The 21,797-nt window shown below is 39.6% G+C and overlaps 1 protein-coding gene across 4 annotated transcripts in view; it reads right to left on the reverse strand.

Annotated features, from left to right (window-relative positions):
* The window catches only part of LOC138970885 (cytosolic carboxypeptidase 2-like), a 99,302-nt gene that overhangs the window by 16,924 nt on the left and 60,581 nt on the right, over positions 1 to 21,797 (reverse strand). Inside the window, exons 20-26 of one of the 4 annotated variants that reach the window (XM_070343457.1) lie at positions 21,457 to 21,558; positions 20,227 to 20,283; positions 17,865 to 17,990; positions 12,054 to 12,123; positions 10,896 to 10,922; positions 9,635 to 9,685; positions 6,419 to 6,583 (exon numbers count right to left, since the gene is read on the reverse strand). In XM_070343457.1, coding sequence (XP_070199558.1) covers positions 6,419 to 6,583; positions 9,635 to 9,685; positions 10,896 to 10,922; positions 12,054 to 12,123; positions 17,865 to 17,990; positions 20,227 to 20,283; positions 21,457 to 21,558 — 598 coding nt within the window. Of the gene's footprint in view, positions 1 to 880; positions 944 to 6,418; positions 6,584 to 9,634; positions 9,686 to 10,895; positions 10,923 to 12,053; positions 12,124 to 17,864; positions 17,991 to 20,226; positions 20,284 to 21,456; positions 21,559 to 21,797 lie in introns of all 4 variants that reach the window. The other 3 variants (XM_070343458.1, XM_070343460.1, XM_070343461.1) reach the window with 3 other exon arrangements.

Genomic DNA, 21,797 nt, shown 5'->3' on the forward strand with positions numbered 1-21,797 from the left:
AAAGACAAGTTTTATAATCAACTATCCTTTGTCTTGAAGAAATAAAGAAAAACACCCCACTGATTTGCTGTTAAGTGCATCAACCTCACAAGGTCTTCAAAAAGCATTCTATTTATTTACTAATGTCATATACATTGCACTAACGCTGAACCAGTGGCTGTTGCTTTTCTTTTAGATCCTTTCTCTTCTGTTTCTCCAGAGCCTGTACAAAATAATTAAGCAGTGTTCCATCTACTGATAATTGCATATCAAACAGCAGTCTGACAGAATTTGCCGCATAGAAGAAAAATTAGCAAGGGAAAAGAAGCAGCTGGAAAGCCTCATAAGACTTTTTTAGGGCACACTTGTGCCATTTAATTGCATATTTGTTAGTATATTCATTCATTAAAACTGATTTTTCAGGTTAGCTTTATGTGAAAGTTATGAAGAAATATTATAAGCATGTAAATAACTCTCAGGCACGGTTTCACACAAACACATCCCATTTTAAGTTACACAACACTACATTTTTTATGTCATGAGTTAACCATATGAGCTTTGGCAAACATTAAATCACCTGAAAACAAAGAAGTTAAACTGTTTGTTACTTTACTTTTGGTGGCATTAAACATTTGACCGCAAAACTCATAAAACTTCCTTTAGTACTAATCCATGGATGAAACTCTCTGCATGTTGTCTAAGACAACATGGCTTTAATGTTACAAATATCAAAATTAGACAAATTCAAATCACTAAAGATTAGAGATCAAAACAATTTAAATGTAGCTTTTTTATTTTTAGGGAATTCTTATGCACAGTATGAGCAACAGCAAGCAACTGTAAAAGAAAGGAAATTTGGGGAAACAGAAAAGAGTAATAACTGAACCATCTTGACTCATACTCGGTTCCAAGGTATCTGCCTGTCGTCGTGAGAGCAACTTCCAAATTTTAAATGCTGAGTCCCCTATAAAAACATAGCAGCAATGAATTTTCACAACCAATGAAACAGCACAAATAGGCTAACTAATGAACAAATTAAAAAATTTTAAAAGGCATACAAAACATTTCCTTCAGCAATGGACACAGATAGCTATGGACACTTCCCTAAAAACCTACGATACTGACATATTTAAACTACATATTTAAAGCTTCGACTGAGCACCCACGCGTAACTCTACTTTAACACACGTGTAAGTTACACAAACAATGCAAGCCAGGCACGTGACTCTGCTCATGATTTGCACTTGCAAGATTAGTAAACAATGATCGGCAGAACTCTTGTCCAAACAAAAACAATGTGATTGACAACATGCAAAAGATATACGGTAAACGTCTCCATAGACAAATTCATAGTAGTAATCATAATATGACCAAACAAGTTGCAGAAGTATGCCCATAAAACTAGTGCCACACAGCATTCAACTTTGTCATCAGTGGGCTGTGTGGTTTACACTCAAGTTAATGAATCACGACTCACAAAACACATGCTGCTTGTTATGATCAATAACTTACCTAACTGCATTTCAAACCCTCAACACAGAAAACAAAATGAAGTGCATCACAGAGAAACAACAGCACCAAGGAATTTCAAGATCACTTTTCACATAAACTGAAGTCTCCAAAGAAAACAGCAACACACATTCCTTACGCTTTTTCAACAATTATTTATTGCATAACTGCACATGCATAGATTTTGTATGTGTGTCAGTGTGTCTGTGTGTCCCTGCGTTTCATCTGTGTCATTATGCCTGCAACTGTATGTGAATTTTTTCGGTAAGCGTTGGCATATCTGCATGCACTGCCTGCATGGGTTTTTATCCAACAAAATTAGTGTATCAAAGATGCACCATCAAGACAGAAATCAGACACAACTTTCTAAAATCATGCAATCTGAAAATGACACAGATTTACTCACATATTTTATTTTTTAAAACAATAATATGAAATTAAACACACACAGGTTATGTGCATAATTCATTAAAACACTGCTTTAACATTTCAGTCAGCAAACAAGGGACAAAGAAAGTCCCATTTGGAGTAACAACAAATTGGATCTGTGCAATGCATGTCACAAGCTAGGTTAATTTTATAAATTCGTACTGCTGCTGCAGAAGGCCCTTTCTTTCTCTCTCTTACACACACACACACACACACACACACTCACACACAAACATAAACAAACGCATGCACACACTCACACACACAGTCATGGCTCAGAGGGTCTAACTGGTATAGTACACCATTTATACCATCTGTGCTCACACAGAAATCTAACACATTCGGAGGGAAAACCATACTGTAAAATTATATCAATGTTGAAATCACACTTCGCACAACATGTTAGTCTGAAGTAGCAAAGAGACATTGTAAATAGAACAAAAACCTAAGGCACAGCCCAAAGCAAAGTGCCACCTTCCAGAAAGCGATGATTGCCAAAATAAAGAACTTGACCAACAGTGCTGCAGAAATGATGGCAAAACTTTTAGATAAGACAGAAATATGTGCTGCCTGTAAAATGTCTAAGCACTGGGATAACAAGTCAGACTAAAAGGTCAAACAATATAAAGAACAGCATGAAATCTCTACCATGTGTATCTGATTGGAGAAAGCGATCAGAACTGATCCCAGACAGTTCACAAAGAGATCAACAGTGACAGTACAACCTGACACAAATAAGAGAAACAATGTGCTCTTTGTTTAAATGCTTTGCAGCATTAGTACAGGGAACAAAGACGGAAAAAAGAGAGAAAAAAAATAAAAAAGATGCTTGCCTATGTCCACAGAGAAAAGCATACAGTATCACTATTTTTCAGCAAAACCAGTTGATCCATTCTACAGGCAGCTATTTGCACTCACTATACCCTTAAAATGAAAGATGTTAAAAACTAATGACACCACCAGAAAAGATGTCTGCCTGTCATGTTCACATGTATGTGCTGGATCAAAGATGTTGGATGAGACAGACACCCAAGGAAACCATTGCAGCTAGAGGTCTCACTGACTAAGATCCACTCAGCTCAGAGCCCACTTCAAGAAAAAAAACATTTGCGGACAAGAACACTGTGGTGAAAATTAAAGACAAAAGGAAACAAGTCGCGTAAAGCGAAATCACTACATTTAGTCAATCTGTGGGCCTGACAGAATGAAAATAAACACACTGTATTTTTGTTCACCAAGACTAGTAAATTTGATTTTTATCCGAATTCTAATGAAGAAACTAATCAATCAATTTTTTAATTACCAAGCTGAAATGCAATCCCATAGTCTCGATGGAGTCAAAGAATGTTTGACCAAATTTCAAATAATTTGATTAAAACATGAGGTTGATGGGTTGTGACAGTGCAGCCTCAACATTCTTTAAAAACCCGGATATGATGTCATCAAAGACATTGATAAGTAATTTTAAAAAACCTTGTGTGAGGATTTTATCTCAAAGAATTTACATGAAAAGTTTCATGGACATTTGTCCAGCAGTTTTTTAAGAATCACTCTGGTCTGCATACACACACACACACACATGCACACACACTCACATATACTCAATGACCCTCGTCTCGATTCACAGTCTATCTGAAAATATTAAGTCAAAACTTGATAAAATGTTAAAAAAAAACTGTGTCCCTCACTGAACGTTATTTTGTCACACAAGGTCCACAAAGTATAAGTGTCACTGTGCTGAGAGAGGTGTCAAAGACTGACAGCAAGTCCAACCTCAGGGAGAAAGTGAGGAAGAAGAGACAAGCTACAAAGTGTTGTTGAGTGTGCGGTAGGGCAGCAGTCACAGCAGGCCAAGTGGTGTTACAGTGTGTACCTGTGGGCACACTTGACAGGGGGGTCAGCTGAACACCCGTCTCCTGCAGCCACTTGGGCGCCATCTTGCGCAAACGATCCAGTATTCTGGTGCGTTCCTTTGGAATTCACTACCTGTAAATATTAGGTCATGTCTGTCATTATCTTCTTTTAAAAGACAGCTCCGAAAGCACCTCTCTAACGACTAAGTCGGTGTACAATTTGTGCGAGTGTGTGTGAGGGTGCGTAAAAGAGAAAATGTATAATATGCTTCCACAAGCACACTAATGTGTGTTATACTTCTCCCTACATGATTGTGTTTTATTTGATTTCTTTTTTTATTCTTCATACTTGTTCTTCGTTTCATGTGTGTATTATAGTAGGGACTAGCTGTAAGAAAGGACCATATGGACCTAATGCTATCATCCCTCGGTAATAAAGTTTTCGAGTTCGAGTTCGAGTTCTTTGACGATCTCTCTCTGCTGCTGCTGTCGCTGATGTTGGCGCTGGGAGGGCTGGTGCAGCTGCTGCTGGTCTGTTGTGTGGGGCTCACTGGCTGCTACCAGCAACATTCACAATCAGTGACAGGTCAAGGTCACAGTCAGAAAAGTAGTATCCTATCTAGGTCACCAAATGCTATAGGATCACTTCGTTTAGCCATGGCACTTGATCTCTCAGGAAATAGCAACAGTTGCTTGACATGTAAGTTCAAGTATTGAATGTAAGAAAGAGCACGTTTCAAATAAACAAAATTGTGACAGTTCCCCAAAATTAAGCATGAAAGACAAGAACAAAACACACGCAACTAACACCCCCCCCTCCAACACACACAAATAAATAAATAAAGCCAGACATACACACTACTTACTATAGCAATAAAAGAAAATAGCCCCAAAAGGCCACCCCATACCAATCAACCAACAATCCTAGTATTCCTACAAATCCAAAGCTAGTATGCTAACAAGCAAAACAAATGCTTATTTTGTTGATGGTGGCTAAAATTTCATGTGCACAAGTAAAAAAACAAAACAAATAAAAACACAAACAAACACATGCAATCAAACCAGTCTGCAAACAGCTAATTGTACTTTCCGCACTAAAATAATAAAACTAGGTCAATAATGGGGAAAACGGCAATAGGTGAGGAAGATGTACAAATTGTAACCTTGAGGAAAGACATGGTCCGTTTTCACAAAAGCCTCGTGCTGTGCCGTGGCATGGGACAGACTGAAACCACTGTGTAGAAACTATGACTATGTGTGACTAGCATTGTGACACAAATATACTCCTGGCTCAACTCAACTTACTGATCACTAAGCACTGATGCATGTTGCCTGAAACCAAAAGCTTTATTGATTTATATGCCTTCCCAGCATTTGTTTACTCAATTCAAAACAAATAAAAATAGTGATGATAGAGGAACACATACCAGTTGTTAAGATAAAAAAGGGACACGAGAAAATTAATGCTACATTAGTGCATCCATTCACATGGAAACTGGATCAAACCAGACAACTTCTTCAAAAAGAAGGCTGAATAAAGAAACACTCCAATCTTTATGGCTTGATGATGATCATTTAACAAACGGAGGGACTTACTGTGATATGTATGACATGTATGTCAAGAGAGTGTAAAAATGTTTCTATGCTACAAGGGATGAAAAGAACTTGCAAGAGATCTAAAATGCCTCTGATACATCGAGTAAATCAACTTGTCAATGTACAGAGGAACTGCATATGCAGGTAGAAAGATCTACATGGGTAAAGTTCTTTTGACTATATGACCTGTTTGGTGTGTTTGAATACAGTATCAAAAGCAACTCATGATCATAGAAGAGAGTGTATATGCAGCGTATTTCTCTGTCAGAAGACCTAATTAACCCCACATTTTCATTTTCCCATCTGCTCTGAGTGCCATTATTCATTGTGTTCACCTTGAATATAAAAATCCCACCTGTGGAATTTGATGTTCTAGTTCAGGTTCTGTTAGAGTGTCATTAACTCTTCCTCAAGAACACATTAAACCAACTGGTAGTGACATTGGTAGCGAAGAAAAACCCAATACATAGAGATTGATTCTCTTTAAATTAAAGCAGTGTTGCATACTTGGGATAAAATATGGATACATCACATACATGGATGTGCAAGTTAGTCCCAAACAGAAGGAAGACAATATGTTACATGACAGTACTACATGTATTACAGAATGGAAACAACACTCTAAATAAACAAATTGTGTGAGCCCATTCTGTGAACACCAAAAAAAGTTGACCTTGATGGCTTGAAGAACAAGATATCTTATGTTTGTTGTTTTATTTTAATTTTTTTAATTTTTATTTCAGAGAAAAAATTTAAAAGAAGATTGAATACAAAAACGTTGTCTGCATAGTCTAGCGATAACATAGACGTGTTGGATAAGGCAAAAGGTTGGTTGGAGATGGGGGTGGCGGGTGGGGGATGATATTAGGCTAGCAAGAATGAAACAGGGCAAAAGGCAGGACATTTATCGATGACACAACTTTGTGATACTAGCAAATGACCTCTTATTTCAAGTCCAGCCCAAAATGAGATGACAATGACAACAAGTCTACAGAATGGGCTTAGTCTCACACAACAACCAGAGGAGAAGGGAGGGAAAAGGGGGAGGTTACCTGGGTGGGAGGAGGGAGGATAGCCACGCCCCTGTCCCCGGGGAGAGGCGGCCCCCGCTAGCTGAGCGGCCAGCGTCTGGCCGTGGTGTGCACACAGACCCTCCATGCTGACGGGCAGGTTAGGGCCGGGCCCGCCAGTGCGTTCAGAATAACGAAAATGCACCACTGGCCACACAGGGGGACAGACAGAGCAAAACACGTGTAACAAAGGGGTGAGAGCATCATGCAGGGAATACAACACTGACTTCATTATATACAAGTTATTAAATCTGCTATTCTGGTGTCTATGCAAAGGATCTGCTTTCAAAACAGTGGGTGTGCTGAATTATTTCATTGTTTTGGCTCTTCAACTTGTTGACGCTGTTGAGCATACCTGTGCTCAGCAATCTTGGGGTCACTTTGTACACACAAGGTGACTCTGTCATACAACCATTTTCAATCACTCTGCCATGTACGCAGACATATTGCATCTTCAGAGAAACTCTTCAACTTAAATTTCACTACCTTTTTTTCACCTCAATAATGAACAAACGATGAACATCTTTGTTTTCCGATTAATAAAAGTACAATTTTGACATATTTGGCACACAATTGTTTTCCTTGCAATAAAAGTTAATTTTCTATAAAAAATAAACATATGTTTTGAAAACAAGATCCTTCCCATTTGGTAATCATGCATAAAGGGATTAAACCAACAAATGATAACAAAAAACAAGACTGACTTGCTACTATATATTAAGGCACAAGGACTAGTAAACATCTACACATAAATTAGAAACAAAATTAAATCAATAACTATAACACAACAAAATAGAATGATGAGTTCTCATTAGCTCTGCAATAGTTACCCTCCCTGAGGAACCAAGTTAAGACTAACTAACAAACAACAACAAAAATCAAGAGATCAGTACTTACACTAATGATGCAAAACAAAGGTTATTTTCTTCAAATTAAGAGAACCGGCAACTAGGGAGTGACTCACTGACTAAAATGAAGTGAATCATTCAGACATTGAATGTTACAGTTACATCCAGAGAAGCAGCTGAGACCACCATCAACAGCTTAAGATTCGCTACCTGGGAATAGCAGCTAAGTAAAGACAAAACCTAAATACTCAAACTGATTAAGCCATTTACAGTTGAGAATTAACAACCACAGCAAACAAACAAACAAGAAAACATGAAAGTAAGCTTCAGCAAATACATTTTAACAAAACAGTATCTGGCACCTGCACAAGTAAATGTCACTGCACACAGTGGATAATTTTGCAAAGCGGCAGTCACCACTCAAGAGCACCATGCAAATCCCCCACCCATAATTCATGAAGGTCCATGTGTCTTAAAGGTGTCGCCACTCTTGCAACAGTAAGGCTATGATGTACAATATGAGATGTTGCTACTCATGTGTAGTGAGAATGCTACTAGAAACTTTTGACATTGTGGGAAGTTACTATGCATGTGACTGCAAAAAAAAAATTCTTTCATCTGCAAATGAAAATGTCCTGTCATTTTGATGACAGGGATTGGCTTGGGCGTTGGTCATCGGTCTTTTGCCATGTTAAATTCGGAAAAGACAGACACACCTGGGTCTCAATCCGTCAATTGACTGATAGACATGCAGCAGAGTCAGTCAGCTCGTCTTATTTTGGCGAAAATCGTAATAGAAAGGACTCGCAGCAAGACTGGGAGTGCCGCAAGACTTAGCAACTGTTGGTTGCATTGTTTTTCTTGTTCAGTAACCCCTCCAATACCCCCCCCCCCCCCACCACCACCACCACAACTGTTCACATCAGTTGTCTGCATTCTGAAAAATGTGGCTTCAAAGTTTGGATCAAACGTATTGTCCAAATAGAAGATTTTTATTTTGTTCTATTTCTCTGTGAGGAGGAAAGACAGACATTGTCTGTGGAGTTGATCAAAAGAAGTAAACTGTCCATCAAGTTGTTTTGATAACTTTTCTGTTTTTTATTGTGTCCTCACACCTTTTATTCCTCTTCATGTAAGACCATTGGAAAATAAACAAAAAAATGAAGAATTGAATTGAACTTCTTCTTTTTCTTGTCGATCACTCAGATGGAAACGCCGGTTCTCCACGCAAATGTTGCCGTGCGCTGTAGGTCGTCCAGACTGCCATAGAGCTTCCCTTGCACCGTGAACTGATTTTCCTCGCATTTGAACATTGTAAACAACTTTCAGAAGTTTCTCCTCCCTGTCGTAAATGCACAATTGCGGCAGTCCCGTGACGGAAGGAAAGATTTTTTTCTTGACTGATTGGTTGGCAAAATGACTGATTGATTCATGGCTAAGTCAGTCAATGGACCTCTAGTTGACAAAACCCAAGCCAATCCCTGAAAGGATATCCTATTACATATGTTGTTGAATATTATCTTCAGTCAAAAATGTCAAATGCCAAGCCACATTAAATTAATGCATCAAAACCTTGGGAAAAGTATCATTTCTAAATGCATCAAAACATTGGGAAAAGTATCATTTCTAAATGCATCAAAACATTGGCAAAAGTATCATTTCTAAATGCATCAAAACATTGGCAAAAGTATCATTTCTAAATGCATCAAAACATTGGGAAAAGTATCATTTCTAAATGCAAAAATCTGTCTACACAGTGGGACCCCCTTTTAAGACCCGCACTCCTCCCCCTGATTTTTTTTCCCCCCGATTTAGGCCCCTGCACCCCTACCTGCCACCACCCCTACCTGCCACCACCCCTACCTGCCACCACCCCTACCTGCCACCACCCCCCTTTAAGACCTTGCTTTTCCAGATTTACTGTTCATAATACCTGTACATTTACCTTCCATTTTCAGGACTCCCTCCCTTTTAAGGCCAGATTTTCCCAGATCTTTTAATGTCTTAAAAGGAAGGTTCCACTGTAGTGCTTTCTAGCCAAAACAAGGTAAGCAAATTGCAAAACTCCAGCAAATATCAGAATGAGATCCTCATACAAAGTAGAAGCAAGTGTTAATACATAAAGCATTGTGCAGACTTTGACCCCTGATATCCATACACAAAATACCATATGGAGACAAACCAGTGTTGGTACAGCTTTCAACTTGGTACACATTGAGTGCATTGCATGGTGTGTGTATGCTGAGCATAATCGGTGACCCTGCATGTACATGCAAATATGTATGGGATTTTTGGCAGAGAAACCCAAGGCAGCTTTGCCACAATGCAACACACACAGCTCAGAGGTTACCTGACTGCATTTCAGGAACTGTGGAATTTACTGCTTTGGAAGTAACAGAACCTAGACAAATGTTAAACTACAATTACAAGTTAATACCAAGTCAATCATATGGAACAGAATATTTTGCATAATACATGAGAAGATCAATATCCCAGCCAAAAACTTTAGATTTGCTGTTCTGTGTAGTTATGATATACCATTTACAAGACAGATATCCATGTCCAAATGATTGCCATGCTGCCAATGCCTATGGGTATTTTTCAGGTAAGCCTTTATTGCTCCGAACGAAGATAAAGACCCAAGGTACGTGATAACAACAAACTGACCCAGGATTAATTAACCCCTTCACTGCCCACCCCGTATGTAATACGTGGTCATTTTCAGTTTGTCGTACGCCCATAATCATACGTGGGATTTGTGTCAACAACATTTCAGGACATTTTCTGAAAACTAAATGGGAGGTAACCACTGTCCAACAACTTGTAGGGGTTCTAAACACAGTTCTTTCCCATAGACCGTTCGGATAAGTTGCTAAAGTTGCTACCACGTGTTGAAAATGCTGTTATACTGTGGCAGTGAAGTAAAGGGGTTAAATCACAACAGAGCCTAATTAATTCAAATAGTCACCAACACAATTAGTTCATAGGAATATTATAAATGAATACACACCATACTGAGATACATGTCTTTGTGAAACTACAAGCATTTTCCTCACTACTTCAAGTACACACAAGTACACACACAAACTATGTATGCCCAGTCAGTATGAAATACAGTTGTAAGAAGTGTCCATAGCCATACTGTGTCAATATAATACAAAGAAATAACAATTTCAACACACAATAAAAGTTAAAATATAAAAACTTAAAATGAGTGAAAAACAAAAGAAAGAACTAGACATGTTCAAAATCAAAAACTAAGCTTCATGTTCATCAAGCAACTGTTTCCCACCCCCACCCTCACTCATTCTGCTAATCCGCTATTCAACTGTATTATACTGTATTATATTTTCTTGTGCAGACAAAATGTGAAAATATGCAAGATTTACTCGCTTGGTGAATAATTTCAAAAATAAGTGTACATTATTATATCATGTTATTATATCATATGCCATTATTCCTATCTTTTTTAATCATTGAACAGAAAAGATTACAGAAGAAATTAAAAGATGTTGTTTAAGTGCTGGTCTATTCAGAGAACTTGCAGTAATGATGAAAAGGAAAGTGCAGCAGTCAAATGCTAAACTAGTGCTATGTAAAAAAAGAAATACCTTTTCTAGGATCCGTTCTTACAAACACTGTCAAAGAAATCACAACAGAAACACAACTAAAATTCTATTAAGTGTACAAGCAAACAAAAGAAGAATACTGCCCCAGCAACCTGTAAGCTAAGTCCAAAATGAAAGTTTTGTACACTGGAAAATCATTACTGATGGCATCAAATAAGGACACACAGATCATTACTTCATCCCCAACCCTCTCAACAAACAACTACTATGTACTGCTTTGAATTCACTACTCTGTTTGAGGTCATCAAAATAACATAAATAATGAAATGTAGGTACATCAAGCTAAGACCAAACTGTCAGCTGCTAATGAAGTCCACAGACATGTCAACCAGATCTAAAAACATAACCCTCTCTCAACCCTTATACAAATCTAGCATCTCAGTTAGCTATTGCGAGTAGAATGTGGCCTTCTTATTTCACATTTAAGTACCTAATGTATAAAGATCTATATCAGTTATCACAGTTCTGAATAAACACTGAAGGCTGCATCTCAGACAAATAGGAAGAGATGGAGAGAAAGATCTAGATGCACACATACACACACACATTGGATATTCTAAACAAGTTAACAGTCAATCAGGTACATTTAATACCGAAAAGTGGTTGAATTAGAGAGGTCAGAAGTTACTTCAAGTAGGACTTACATCCATAACTCTCCCTTCCCTCTAAGATGCAGTTGTTTCATCCTAATTAACCCCTCTCTGGCAAATTTCAACAACAACAAAAGCCACATAAAGTAATGAGGACATCACTCAAAATCATCTGCAGATTATGGTTCAAGGTGTACAGTCATTCCAGATGACTTGCTGAAGTCAAACAATTAATTCGGCAAAATCATGTGTAATTTATTCTTTGGAAACATTAGCAAACAGGACACTTGTATCATATACCAAAGGCTGATCCTTTTCTTCTGTGTTTGAAACAGCAGCTGCTGCTCGCAATCCAAAGATCTCAGGCCGAAAACTCTTTCTTTACACTGCGATTACTTCACAATAAAGGTTCATGTCATTCTGGGCGCAGTTCCCTTAAAAGTGTTCACAGTTCAGTTTCATATTCCAAGAACATAAGGCTAAAAATAAGTCAGGAGGAGAGAAAAGCACTTTTGAAACAAAGTGACAGTGTTATTAGCTTCACACATACCTCCTGTTTCCTTGTTGAGAGGTACTCCATTCCGCAGATAGGCCGAGGTCAATGCATCCAGGTAGTCTTGCTTCAAACAGCAACAAACACCAAACAATCATGTAGGTATCAGTCACTACATCACCATTTCTGGATGTTCATTACGAATGTGTAAACATGCACATCAACCAGCACAGCACTCAAACACAATCCACACAGCAGTCCTTACCATCATTCTATTGTATCCACACAGCAGTCCTTACCATCATTCTATTGTATCCACTACAGCAGTCCTTACCATCATTCTATTGTATCCACTACAGCAGTCCTTACCATCATTCTATTGTATCCACTTTAGAAAATGTACTGACTCAGTCCTCCAGCCCTACCCCCTCCCAAATTCATGCGGCCTCCTAAGTCTGGCTCACTCTTCAGACCTTTTGGCAGTTTTGATAACTGCTTTGCGAGTCCGAATGAATCCCAACATGCAAGTATATGTTGTGCCAAATGCACTGAATGGCCGAATTCATGAAATCAGAAGCATTTCTGCAAACATTAGTCTACAAGCAATATGCAGTTCAAGCAATTATATGCAGTTCAAGCCATTATTAAATCATCTCTGTTACAGTGTTAGAGCAAGAACTAGATTAACTTGTGAGCAGACAGATTCATGTACTTCTTCTTCTTCTTCTTCTTCTTCTTTGTTCATGGGCTTATACTCCCACGTTCACTCATGTTTTTAGCACGAGTGGATTTTTACGTATATGACCGTTTTTACCCCGCCATTCATGCAGCATACACCGATTTTGGGGGAGGCATGCTGGGTATTTTCGTGTTTCTATAACCCACCAAACTCCGACATGGATTACAGGATCTATTCCGTGCGCACTTGGTCTTGTGCTTGCGTGTACACACGAAGGGGGTTAAGTCACTAGCAGGTCTGCCCATAAGTTGACCTGGGAGATCGGAAAAATCTCCATTCTTAACCCACCAGGCGGCAGCGACCGGGATTTGAATTCACGACCTCCCGATTAGGAGGCCGACGTCTTACCACCACGCCACTGCGCCCGTCATTCGTGTACAAATTAACACATTATCATGCAGTCTCACGATCTCTTAGTCTCTCTCTCACGCAAACACTCATACACACAACTTCTCATAAAAAATGTTTTTGCACAGAATTCTTGACCCAGTTACGCCGTCTCACTTGCATAATAATTATAATATTGTTTTCTAACTTGATTTATACAATACAAATTATGACACTGTTGGTAGACAGTTAACACGCTTAGACGGCCTCTATCATGATGAAGTCATACTTGACTGGCTGGAGTTATCTTTCCTTTATCACATAATCAAGTCAGCATGGTGGGTATGATTCACAGAGCAAAACGTCACAAGTTGCACAAGCTGGCAACATTTTAAGTACATGCTGGCATACAACCTCTCAAAAAATGTCTATTAAATGTCTCTCTCACACACACACACACCGTGAAACCACCAACCCCCCCCCCCCCCCCTCGCAAGTTTTCGTCTGTTTCCACGCACGCCCCTTGCAATGGGCTGACGGTCTATGCAGTGAACCATTTGTTTGGGTTATTTCCGTTCATTCTCTCTCTCTCACCTTCTCTCTCTCTCTCTCACACACACACACACACACACATGCACACACACCAGTGTTTAATGTATTTTATGGACAAAGATGCCAACAGCGACAACAAAAATATGACCGAATCCAAAGAAAAAATTGTTGTACCATATTTTTAGTACTATAAGGCGCTTTGCTGTAATAGGCGCAACCCATATTATTAACGTTAAAATGAGAAAAATCCATACAATAGGCGCTTCCGGTGTGTATAGGTCAAAAGTCAAAGGAAATATACAGAGTGGAAATATTTTTGCAGTGACATCAAAGCCACTGCTGGTTGGTCATAATAATAGAAACATGCATGTCACTAGCGAGGGAGTGTTATGTTTCTTTATATAGCGATGTGGATACATTTGTACTCTTCTTTAGCCATACACAAGGTGATACCGGTCAATAGAGTGCAGAGGTCAAAGTTGAGGAAAGAAGTTGTGCCTAAATATAGTACTGAATAAACGGTACTGTTGCGGTTATCATTGTGAAGAAGATGCTTATAAAAATCATGTTAATACCATAAATGATGAGATACTGCATGCAGATCAACTTCAGTAATGAACCAGTGGTAAAAATGTTTACCCAAACAATAGTTGAAATTCTGATCAGGATAATTTGCACCATCCTTTCATTATATCTATGACTATTCCAGCACATAAGAAAACGTTTCTGGCTGCCAGCTAGAGTCTCTTCAGGATATGATTGCACTTCAGTCTGCCTGTTTGGGTTAACAACTTGTTGCACCTTGAACGCTGCATTTCTTCTCTCCCAAGCTGCGGAACTCTGGAAATAAAGAGCTAAGCAGTATGGACACCAGAGCACCATGCTCCGATGCCGAAAAAGAGGGAGAGCAAGAAGACAAAGAACTCGAAGACGTGCTTAACTGCCCCCCAAACACATGTTCATTTGGGGCAGAAATAGTAACAGACATAAAGGTATTACGTGCTTCGTCCGAAACAACAACACGTACAGGAGGTTTGGTAGATGAAGTTGAAGATTAGGTTAAACCTTACCAAGACATCAGCCTTGCCACGTTTTTATCACTGTCAGCCATGCTGACCAACAAAAATGGCGGCCAAACAATACAGTTACTGAAAAATTACAAGTCCAAAAAAGGGCGAAAAGTCAGCAACTACAACAAAATTCCTGTCAAAATAATGACTAAAAAGGAACGAGCTCACCAACTAACGAAGCAGAAGGCAAGTAAGACGGGTATGTGGCCGGTGGGTGTCAAAGCAAACACCAGACAGAACAGCCACGAGAGCGCCAAAAATCAACAACCTTCTCCTCAGAGCTGAAAAAGTCGTATGATCTTGACCACGTGTTGGGGAGTGGTAGTGACGTAGTACACACCAAGGGGAGGTAACTCCCCTGGTCTGGTGTCGTTACCATGGCTCCATTTACACTTTTTTGTGGTGGGGTTGCTTCCCTAAGACGGGTAGCGCTTTTCAGACCTTAGCATCTCAGGCTGTGTCAATGCTTTATGTGATTCGGAGTAAGAATATGTAATTTAATAGACATTTTCAATAAAGTTTCATGAGAATGCAGGAACATAAAATGCCCACATTTCAGTATATACAATGTTTTATGACCCATTTTGTGACCGCTACAGGGAGTGGGAAGCAAAAATGAGTACCAGGACTCACAAAAAGAGGGAACTGTTGCATGCTTGTGATTATTTATTTAAGGGCAGGTGGACCAGTGCAAAATTGACCAAATCGTTCAAAACACTGTTTTGGGTATTTTAGCAGATTATGTTTCCATAACATACCTATCATCCATGTGTGTCGGTGTTTTTGTCAAAAGTGTCCTATTTATCTGTCAATAAAGACAAAATGTGAACATGTGTGGCATTGATTGTCTTCTGTAGTCGATATTCCCCCGCCAAAAAATGTCTCATTTCAAAGGCTAGTTACGGCTTTGTCCTCAGCAAAACAGTGCATTCACGGCATACGAAACTGCGCAGCAGCTCTTGACCTATAACATGACATCAGTGTTTTGATGAATGTTCCATTCACTCAGCCACTAGTCCGTTGCAAAGGCAGCAATCGTAATCGAACGGAAATGTCCTTATTTGGAAGGTACTCGACATCCATTGGTTCGTTTCATAAACCGAAATCGGGAACCAGTTTACTTTGTTAGTGCGCATGCTCAGCTTACGAATTTTGCATACGGAAACTACCGAAGAGACTTTCGGCCATGACGGGAACACCCGAAGTTCACTCGGTTTTACAACATCCTGGTTACACATCAAACGATCGGTGACAACCGAAAGCGAATTTTTCCTTGAGAAACAACCTTTCATACGATAACAATGGCTCGAAATAAGAAAGAGGACAATGTCTTTATTAGTTCGGTTAGCAACAACAAGTAGTTCCGCTGGTACTAGGCCAAAGTTTGGATTCTGCCGGTGTTTCCGATACAGAGGAAAGCTTTGATCTCCACGCAGATCCACAGGTCGCCATTTCCGAACACGCCATGCAGCACACTTTTTACGTCTCGGCACTGGCTTGCTTTGCGCTGAATTTGAGTCAGTTTCTGTGCAGTATCTCCTCGACAAGCAAGTTGAGCATTTGCTACGCAAAAAAACAAAAACAGGAGAAAGTATCCAACATCAGTCAGATTATCGGTAATGTTTGCTGGGCCTGCCATTACCCGAACGAAACTGGATCAGCAACTGTTTGTATCAATCTGCACTTTCGTAAATTCCGTCACTGTCTTGACGAACTGTGTCATTTTCTTCACCGCGATACACAGTTCATTGCGAAGAGCTTCCTCAGTAAATCGTTCAGATTCCACGTACGATTTGTTGTCAAAAAACAACTCAAAGGAAAGTTTCAAACTCATCATCCTCCATCTTGCTTGTCGAAGCACCAAAGTACTGTATCGATGTAAAAACAAAAGCAGAAAACTTCGAGGAAACCAACAAATCGACGAGATAACAGAAGGAAATAAGCCTCGTTCTGGCTCAAGTAAGTTACCGTTAAAAATACCGTTATTCTCGCATGCAAATACAAACGAGAATCGGGTCATTGATACACGTTTAGCGCTGGGGCAGTATCCCCATGCTGGTTGACAGAGGGAAAGAAGGGATGGACGCATACATTCTCTGCTGGCGTGCTAAAGGCTAAGTAGTTTGCAATTCAAATAAACTAAGCTGTTCATTCATAACACAGTTTTGTCCTTGTATGTCTGTTTCAATAGTGTTTCTGTGGTGTTCAATCTTCAATGACGTTTTTCTCAGTTCAGCCATTTTGCCTACGGTTACGTCTTGGGTTACGCGATTTCTCTGGCTGTAATTTAGCTAGAGCAATATTTTCTTTTGTAGTTTGTGCAGAATATAACATTCTGGGGGATTACGAAGGGATTTTGCTGAAATTTTATCATAGTCATATCCAGATTATTTCAAAAAATAATCTCGCAAGCGTTACCCTAAAGTTTGACAGTTGTAACAAAGAAGTGTTCCTAACTCCAAATATAAATATATTAAACAAGATCTGCTTCGTAATCCCCTATAGCATACCCAGAAGGATAAAATAAAACAATAATTAGAAGTGTGACAATCACATCTGATGAAAATCCGTGTATCTCCTGTACTCCACTTTTGTCTGTATTTTGACTGTTTTTGTCGCATAAAACAAAAACCAGCAACCGAAAATACAAAAAGTGACTATTCTTTGTCATCATTTGTTCATTTCTTTCATAAAATAACATTCAGACACAATAAAACATTCAAAATAAAAAAAAAGGTAGTGCACTGGCCCACCTCCCCTTAAGCGTAGCAATCCATGGCTTGGCTAAGCAATTGCTCTTAAAACGTAGCATGCTACTGCTGAAAGCGTAGCAGTTGCAGCTCTGGACCACCCAAGGGACCGACCAAAAGTGGTCGTTCTAGACAGGTGAATCATATAGAAAACAATTTTGTCGGGGGATGATTTGGGATGGTCCTAAGGAGCAGGTGGTCGTTATCGAGAGGTGGTCGACAGAGCAGGTTCCACTGTAGCAGAAAAAGCTAATAAGGAAAATCAACCCCAAAATACTTTTTCTTCGCTGTTGTCTTTTTTCATACTGCAACCCACCCTTTAATGTAATAAGTAACCACAAAGAAACACACCTCACCAGCAAAGATTATTACAATATACCTCAAGAGTTAACACACGTTTTAAGCAAACCCAAACATCAGTCCAACTCACTCTTTTCTGCTGTCTTTCTTCGCAACGTTCCTGCACAAAAATGGGAATGCCGTTGTTAGAGCGATCATCATTGGAGCGTGGCCGCTTCCCCGAGTTAGAGCTGTAGCGAAATGGTAGCACTCCCACCTGCCGGCAACAAGCGTGTTGTGAGTTGCAGATCACACGTGCAGACAACAAACAGCACACTGAAAACACACTTCAATGTCATGTGAAATTAGGCGAGGGTTAGCTACAGTGGAACCCCACTTTTAAAACCTCCCATTTCAGCAACTTCTCCCTTTTAACACCTTATTTCTTTCATTTTTTTGTTCATAAGGTGTGAAAAATGTACTTTCATTCTGAGGCTCCCACTGTTTTAAGACTTAATTTTCTCAGATTGTCTTGTGGTCAGATGCGTGCAGGCTCCAATTTAATTATTCAGAACATATACCGTATTTTCAGGACTATAAGGTGCTTTGTTATAAAGGGTACAACCCCCACTTTTAAGGTAAAAATTATAAAAATCCACACAATAGGCACTTCCGGTGTATTGGCCGCACATCAAAGGAAGATTACAAAGTGGAAATATTGTTGCTCCCCACGTGCGGTGAGATCAAAGGCAGGTGTCAAGCTGCCTGCCCTAGTTTACAGACACTGACCTTCTTACCCCGGGTCAATAACAGTTTTAACTATGAAACTGACTCCTTTCATGTCTGAGAGGAAAGTCTGTCAGGGCGATAGTAGCAAAATCATGCATATCAATAGGGTGCAGGGGTTCAAGCTGAGAAAAAAAGTTGTACCTTATAGTCCCGAAAGTACAGTACTCAGTATTAATCCAAACAAGTTATAAAATGTCCAACTGTAGTCCCCCTCCCCACATTAGTCCATCCATCACTCAAAACAATGCAGTTCAATTTCATACATTAAGATTCAGTGTTTAGAAATGTCCAGAAAAATCATAATAAACCCTACACATGGTAATTTGATTTGCAAATCGTTAACATTCTCTGGAAGAACCCATCAAATACAGCTATAATCATACCGTATTTGACGGACTACAAGCCGCGACTTTTTTTAAAAAAAAATCGCATTGCGGCTTATAAAAAGATGCGGCTAAAACGTTACCTAAACTTGAATAGCATTCACCTAATGGAAGTCGCCGCAGATTTTCATTTCGCTCGATTAGCGATTACCGGTACTTTATTAGCTCTCTACTCAAGACTCGGCGCTTTTCTCTTTCTTTCGCGAATCTTCGTTTGTCAACAAGTCATCGTGACAAGATAGCGTACAGAGAAACACCGGATGTATCAGGATCTCGCGCGCGCGAGATTTTGTTTTTTTGTGTCTCGCGATAGTTGGAGGAGCGAGGGCCATGTTGTGTTTTCGTCTGCTCGAAATGTGCGCAAAAGTCGTAAATCATCCCAAAAAAGCTTATTCCGGACGGGACTACATGTGTGTGTTGGTTACAAATTGTGTGTGTGATATTTTTCTTCAAACTTTTTCACTTTTCTTCTTTGTTTCACTTGTTTATTCTCGGAGCCGATTTCGCCAAATACCATACTTTCGTTTGCCTGGTTGTTTTGATTGATTGACACGATCTGATTATATTTTTTTCGACGGCGGCTAATATAGTGACGCGGCCTATACGTGGCTCGTCCCAATTTTTTTGTTAAAAGTCAGGGGTGCGGCTTATAAAACGGTGCGTCTTGTAATCCGTCAAATACGGTAATGCACCTGACTAAAACAGTGCTCCAGTTCATGTTATCTCAAATCATCAAGAGTATTATTTTGTATAAATACAAAACCAACAAAGGGAATACAGGATACAATATGTAAGAAAGATAATGCTCCTTTTTGAGATGCATGGCAGATGCAAATAATATCATACACATTTTCAGACATATCACCACACATATTGTAACTGACAGTAAAAGGTGTGTTCACTTCTCTTTACAGCAGAATTCAGTGCTCTGTGGCGCATGGCATGCAGGACAGTACACACCAAGCAGTGTCGGCATGACAGCCTTTCAATTAATTCACAGCACTGATGATATTTCACAGCAGTGATATTACACAGCAGTGATGATATTTCAAAGCAGTGATATTACACAGAAGTGATGATATTTCAAAGCAGTGATATTTCACAGCAGTGATATTACACAGCAGTGATATTTCACAGCAGTCATGATATTTCACAGCAGTCATGATATTTCACAGCAGTCATGATATTTTACAGCAGTGATGATAATTCACAGCAGTGGTTGTGTTTCACAGCAGTCACTATGTTCCACAGCAGTGACGGCATAACACAGCACACAGTTTGCTGTTGAGTCGTGCCTACCTTTTCTTGCTGTCTACCAGAGGCTGTGTGTCCAGTGCCTACCTTGTCCGGCTTACTGGATGCTGCGGCCTCAACCGCCCCACGACTCTGCTTTTCCTCCTGTAGACAAAACACCCAAACCTCTCCTCAAAAGATGCATGCAACAGGCAGTAACAGAGATGATCAGTCTGACAAAATCGATCGATAAAATGTATTTAGACAGTATGCTCACTAACTTTCACTTCGTGCAGAACGACAATTAGACCGTTACTCTGCTGAATTGTCGACACAATACTTACTTTGATTGGAAGACTAAAAATTCAATTTTACATATGACTATCAATAACTATAAAGGTTCAAATTTTTGTGTGCCTCACCTATTCTGAATAGACGTTTTCTGGAAATAACTATGTAGGATTTTCAAGCGTTGTGAAAGAGTTATGCCTTGCTTTAGTGTACAGCAAACAATAATATCTGGTTACAATAACACAAGGTCCAACAGTTAAAACCAGCAATCGCAGCGAATAGCTGACTCTGATGTGTATGTTATGCAGTGTTCAATCGATATGACCACATTTTTATGAAAAGTATACATATCGGAGTTTATGATTTGTTGCTTTGGCTCGTGTGATAAGGTCACGTGAGTTTTGCTTGAGATCACAGGAGTTTGGGAAAATCGAATGCTCAGCGATCACTGCAGACCAATGCCAGTGAATCGTGGTTTCGATGTGCAGATTTTCAAAAGAATAAGGCATCATATCGAGTGGACACTGCATAACATACACATCGGAGTCAGATATTTGCTGCAATCGCTGGTTTTAACTGGTCGACCAAATGTTCTTTCTTTCTTTATTTGGTGTTTAACGTCGTTTTCAACCACGAAGGGTTATATCGCGACGGGGAAAGGGGGGGGGGGGGGGGGGGGGCGACCAAATGTTCTTGCAACCGGATATCATTGCTCGCTGTACACTAAAGCAGGGCGCAACTCTTCCATAATGCTTGAAAATCCTGACAGAGTTATTTCCAAACATCTTCTATTGAGCAAAAGAAAATATTCTCAGTGACCAGCACCTGCAATGTACGGACAGGTTTGCAATGGCCCAAGGTTGTCCGTTCATGAGAGGGACTGCTGTACTTCATTCACCTTGTTGGGTGTTTTAACCCTATCAAGAAAAACAAAGCAGCCCCTTTTTATCCAGCTTTACCCCAACTCCAGCTGAACTTGTCACGTCCAAAAAGGACCCGATTCATGAATTGGAAGATGAATAAGAAGTAGAAAGACAAGTTACACACAGTCTGCATGCCCACATTAGGTTTCCTTGGCTCCTCTGAGCGCACCTGCCGCACTCTGTCACGATCCTTCCTGGTCTTCAGTTTCTTCTTCTTCTTCAGCGGCTAAAAACATTTCAGTCAGCATGATCAGCAACAACATGGTAAAGTCAGTGAAACATACTGAAGAAGACATGTAAAACATCAAATAACTTCACTTATACTATGTAAAACCAGTCCTTGTGCACACTTACCCAAGCTCTAAGCTTTCAAAGTTGAAAGATGGAATGAAAATATGTGGACTGTCTTTTCCAGTTCAATGGAAGTTAGATTTAACAGATTTGGCATTTATAGACACCAAAACC

The sequence above is a fragment of the Littorina saxatilis genome, linkage group LG7 (genome assembly GCF_037325665.1).
Source record: "Littorina saxatilis isolate snail1 linkage group LG7, US_GU_Lsax_2.0, whole genome shotgun sequence".
NCBI classification, from domain to species: domain Eukaryota; kingdom Metazoa; phylum Mollusca; class Gastropoda; order Littorinimorpha; family Littorinidae; genus Littorina; species Littorina saxatilis.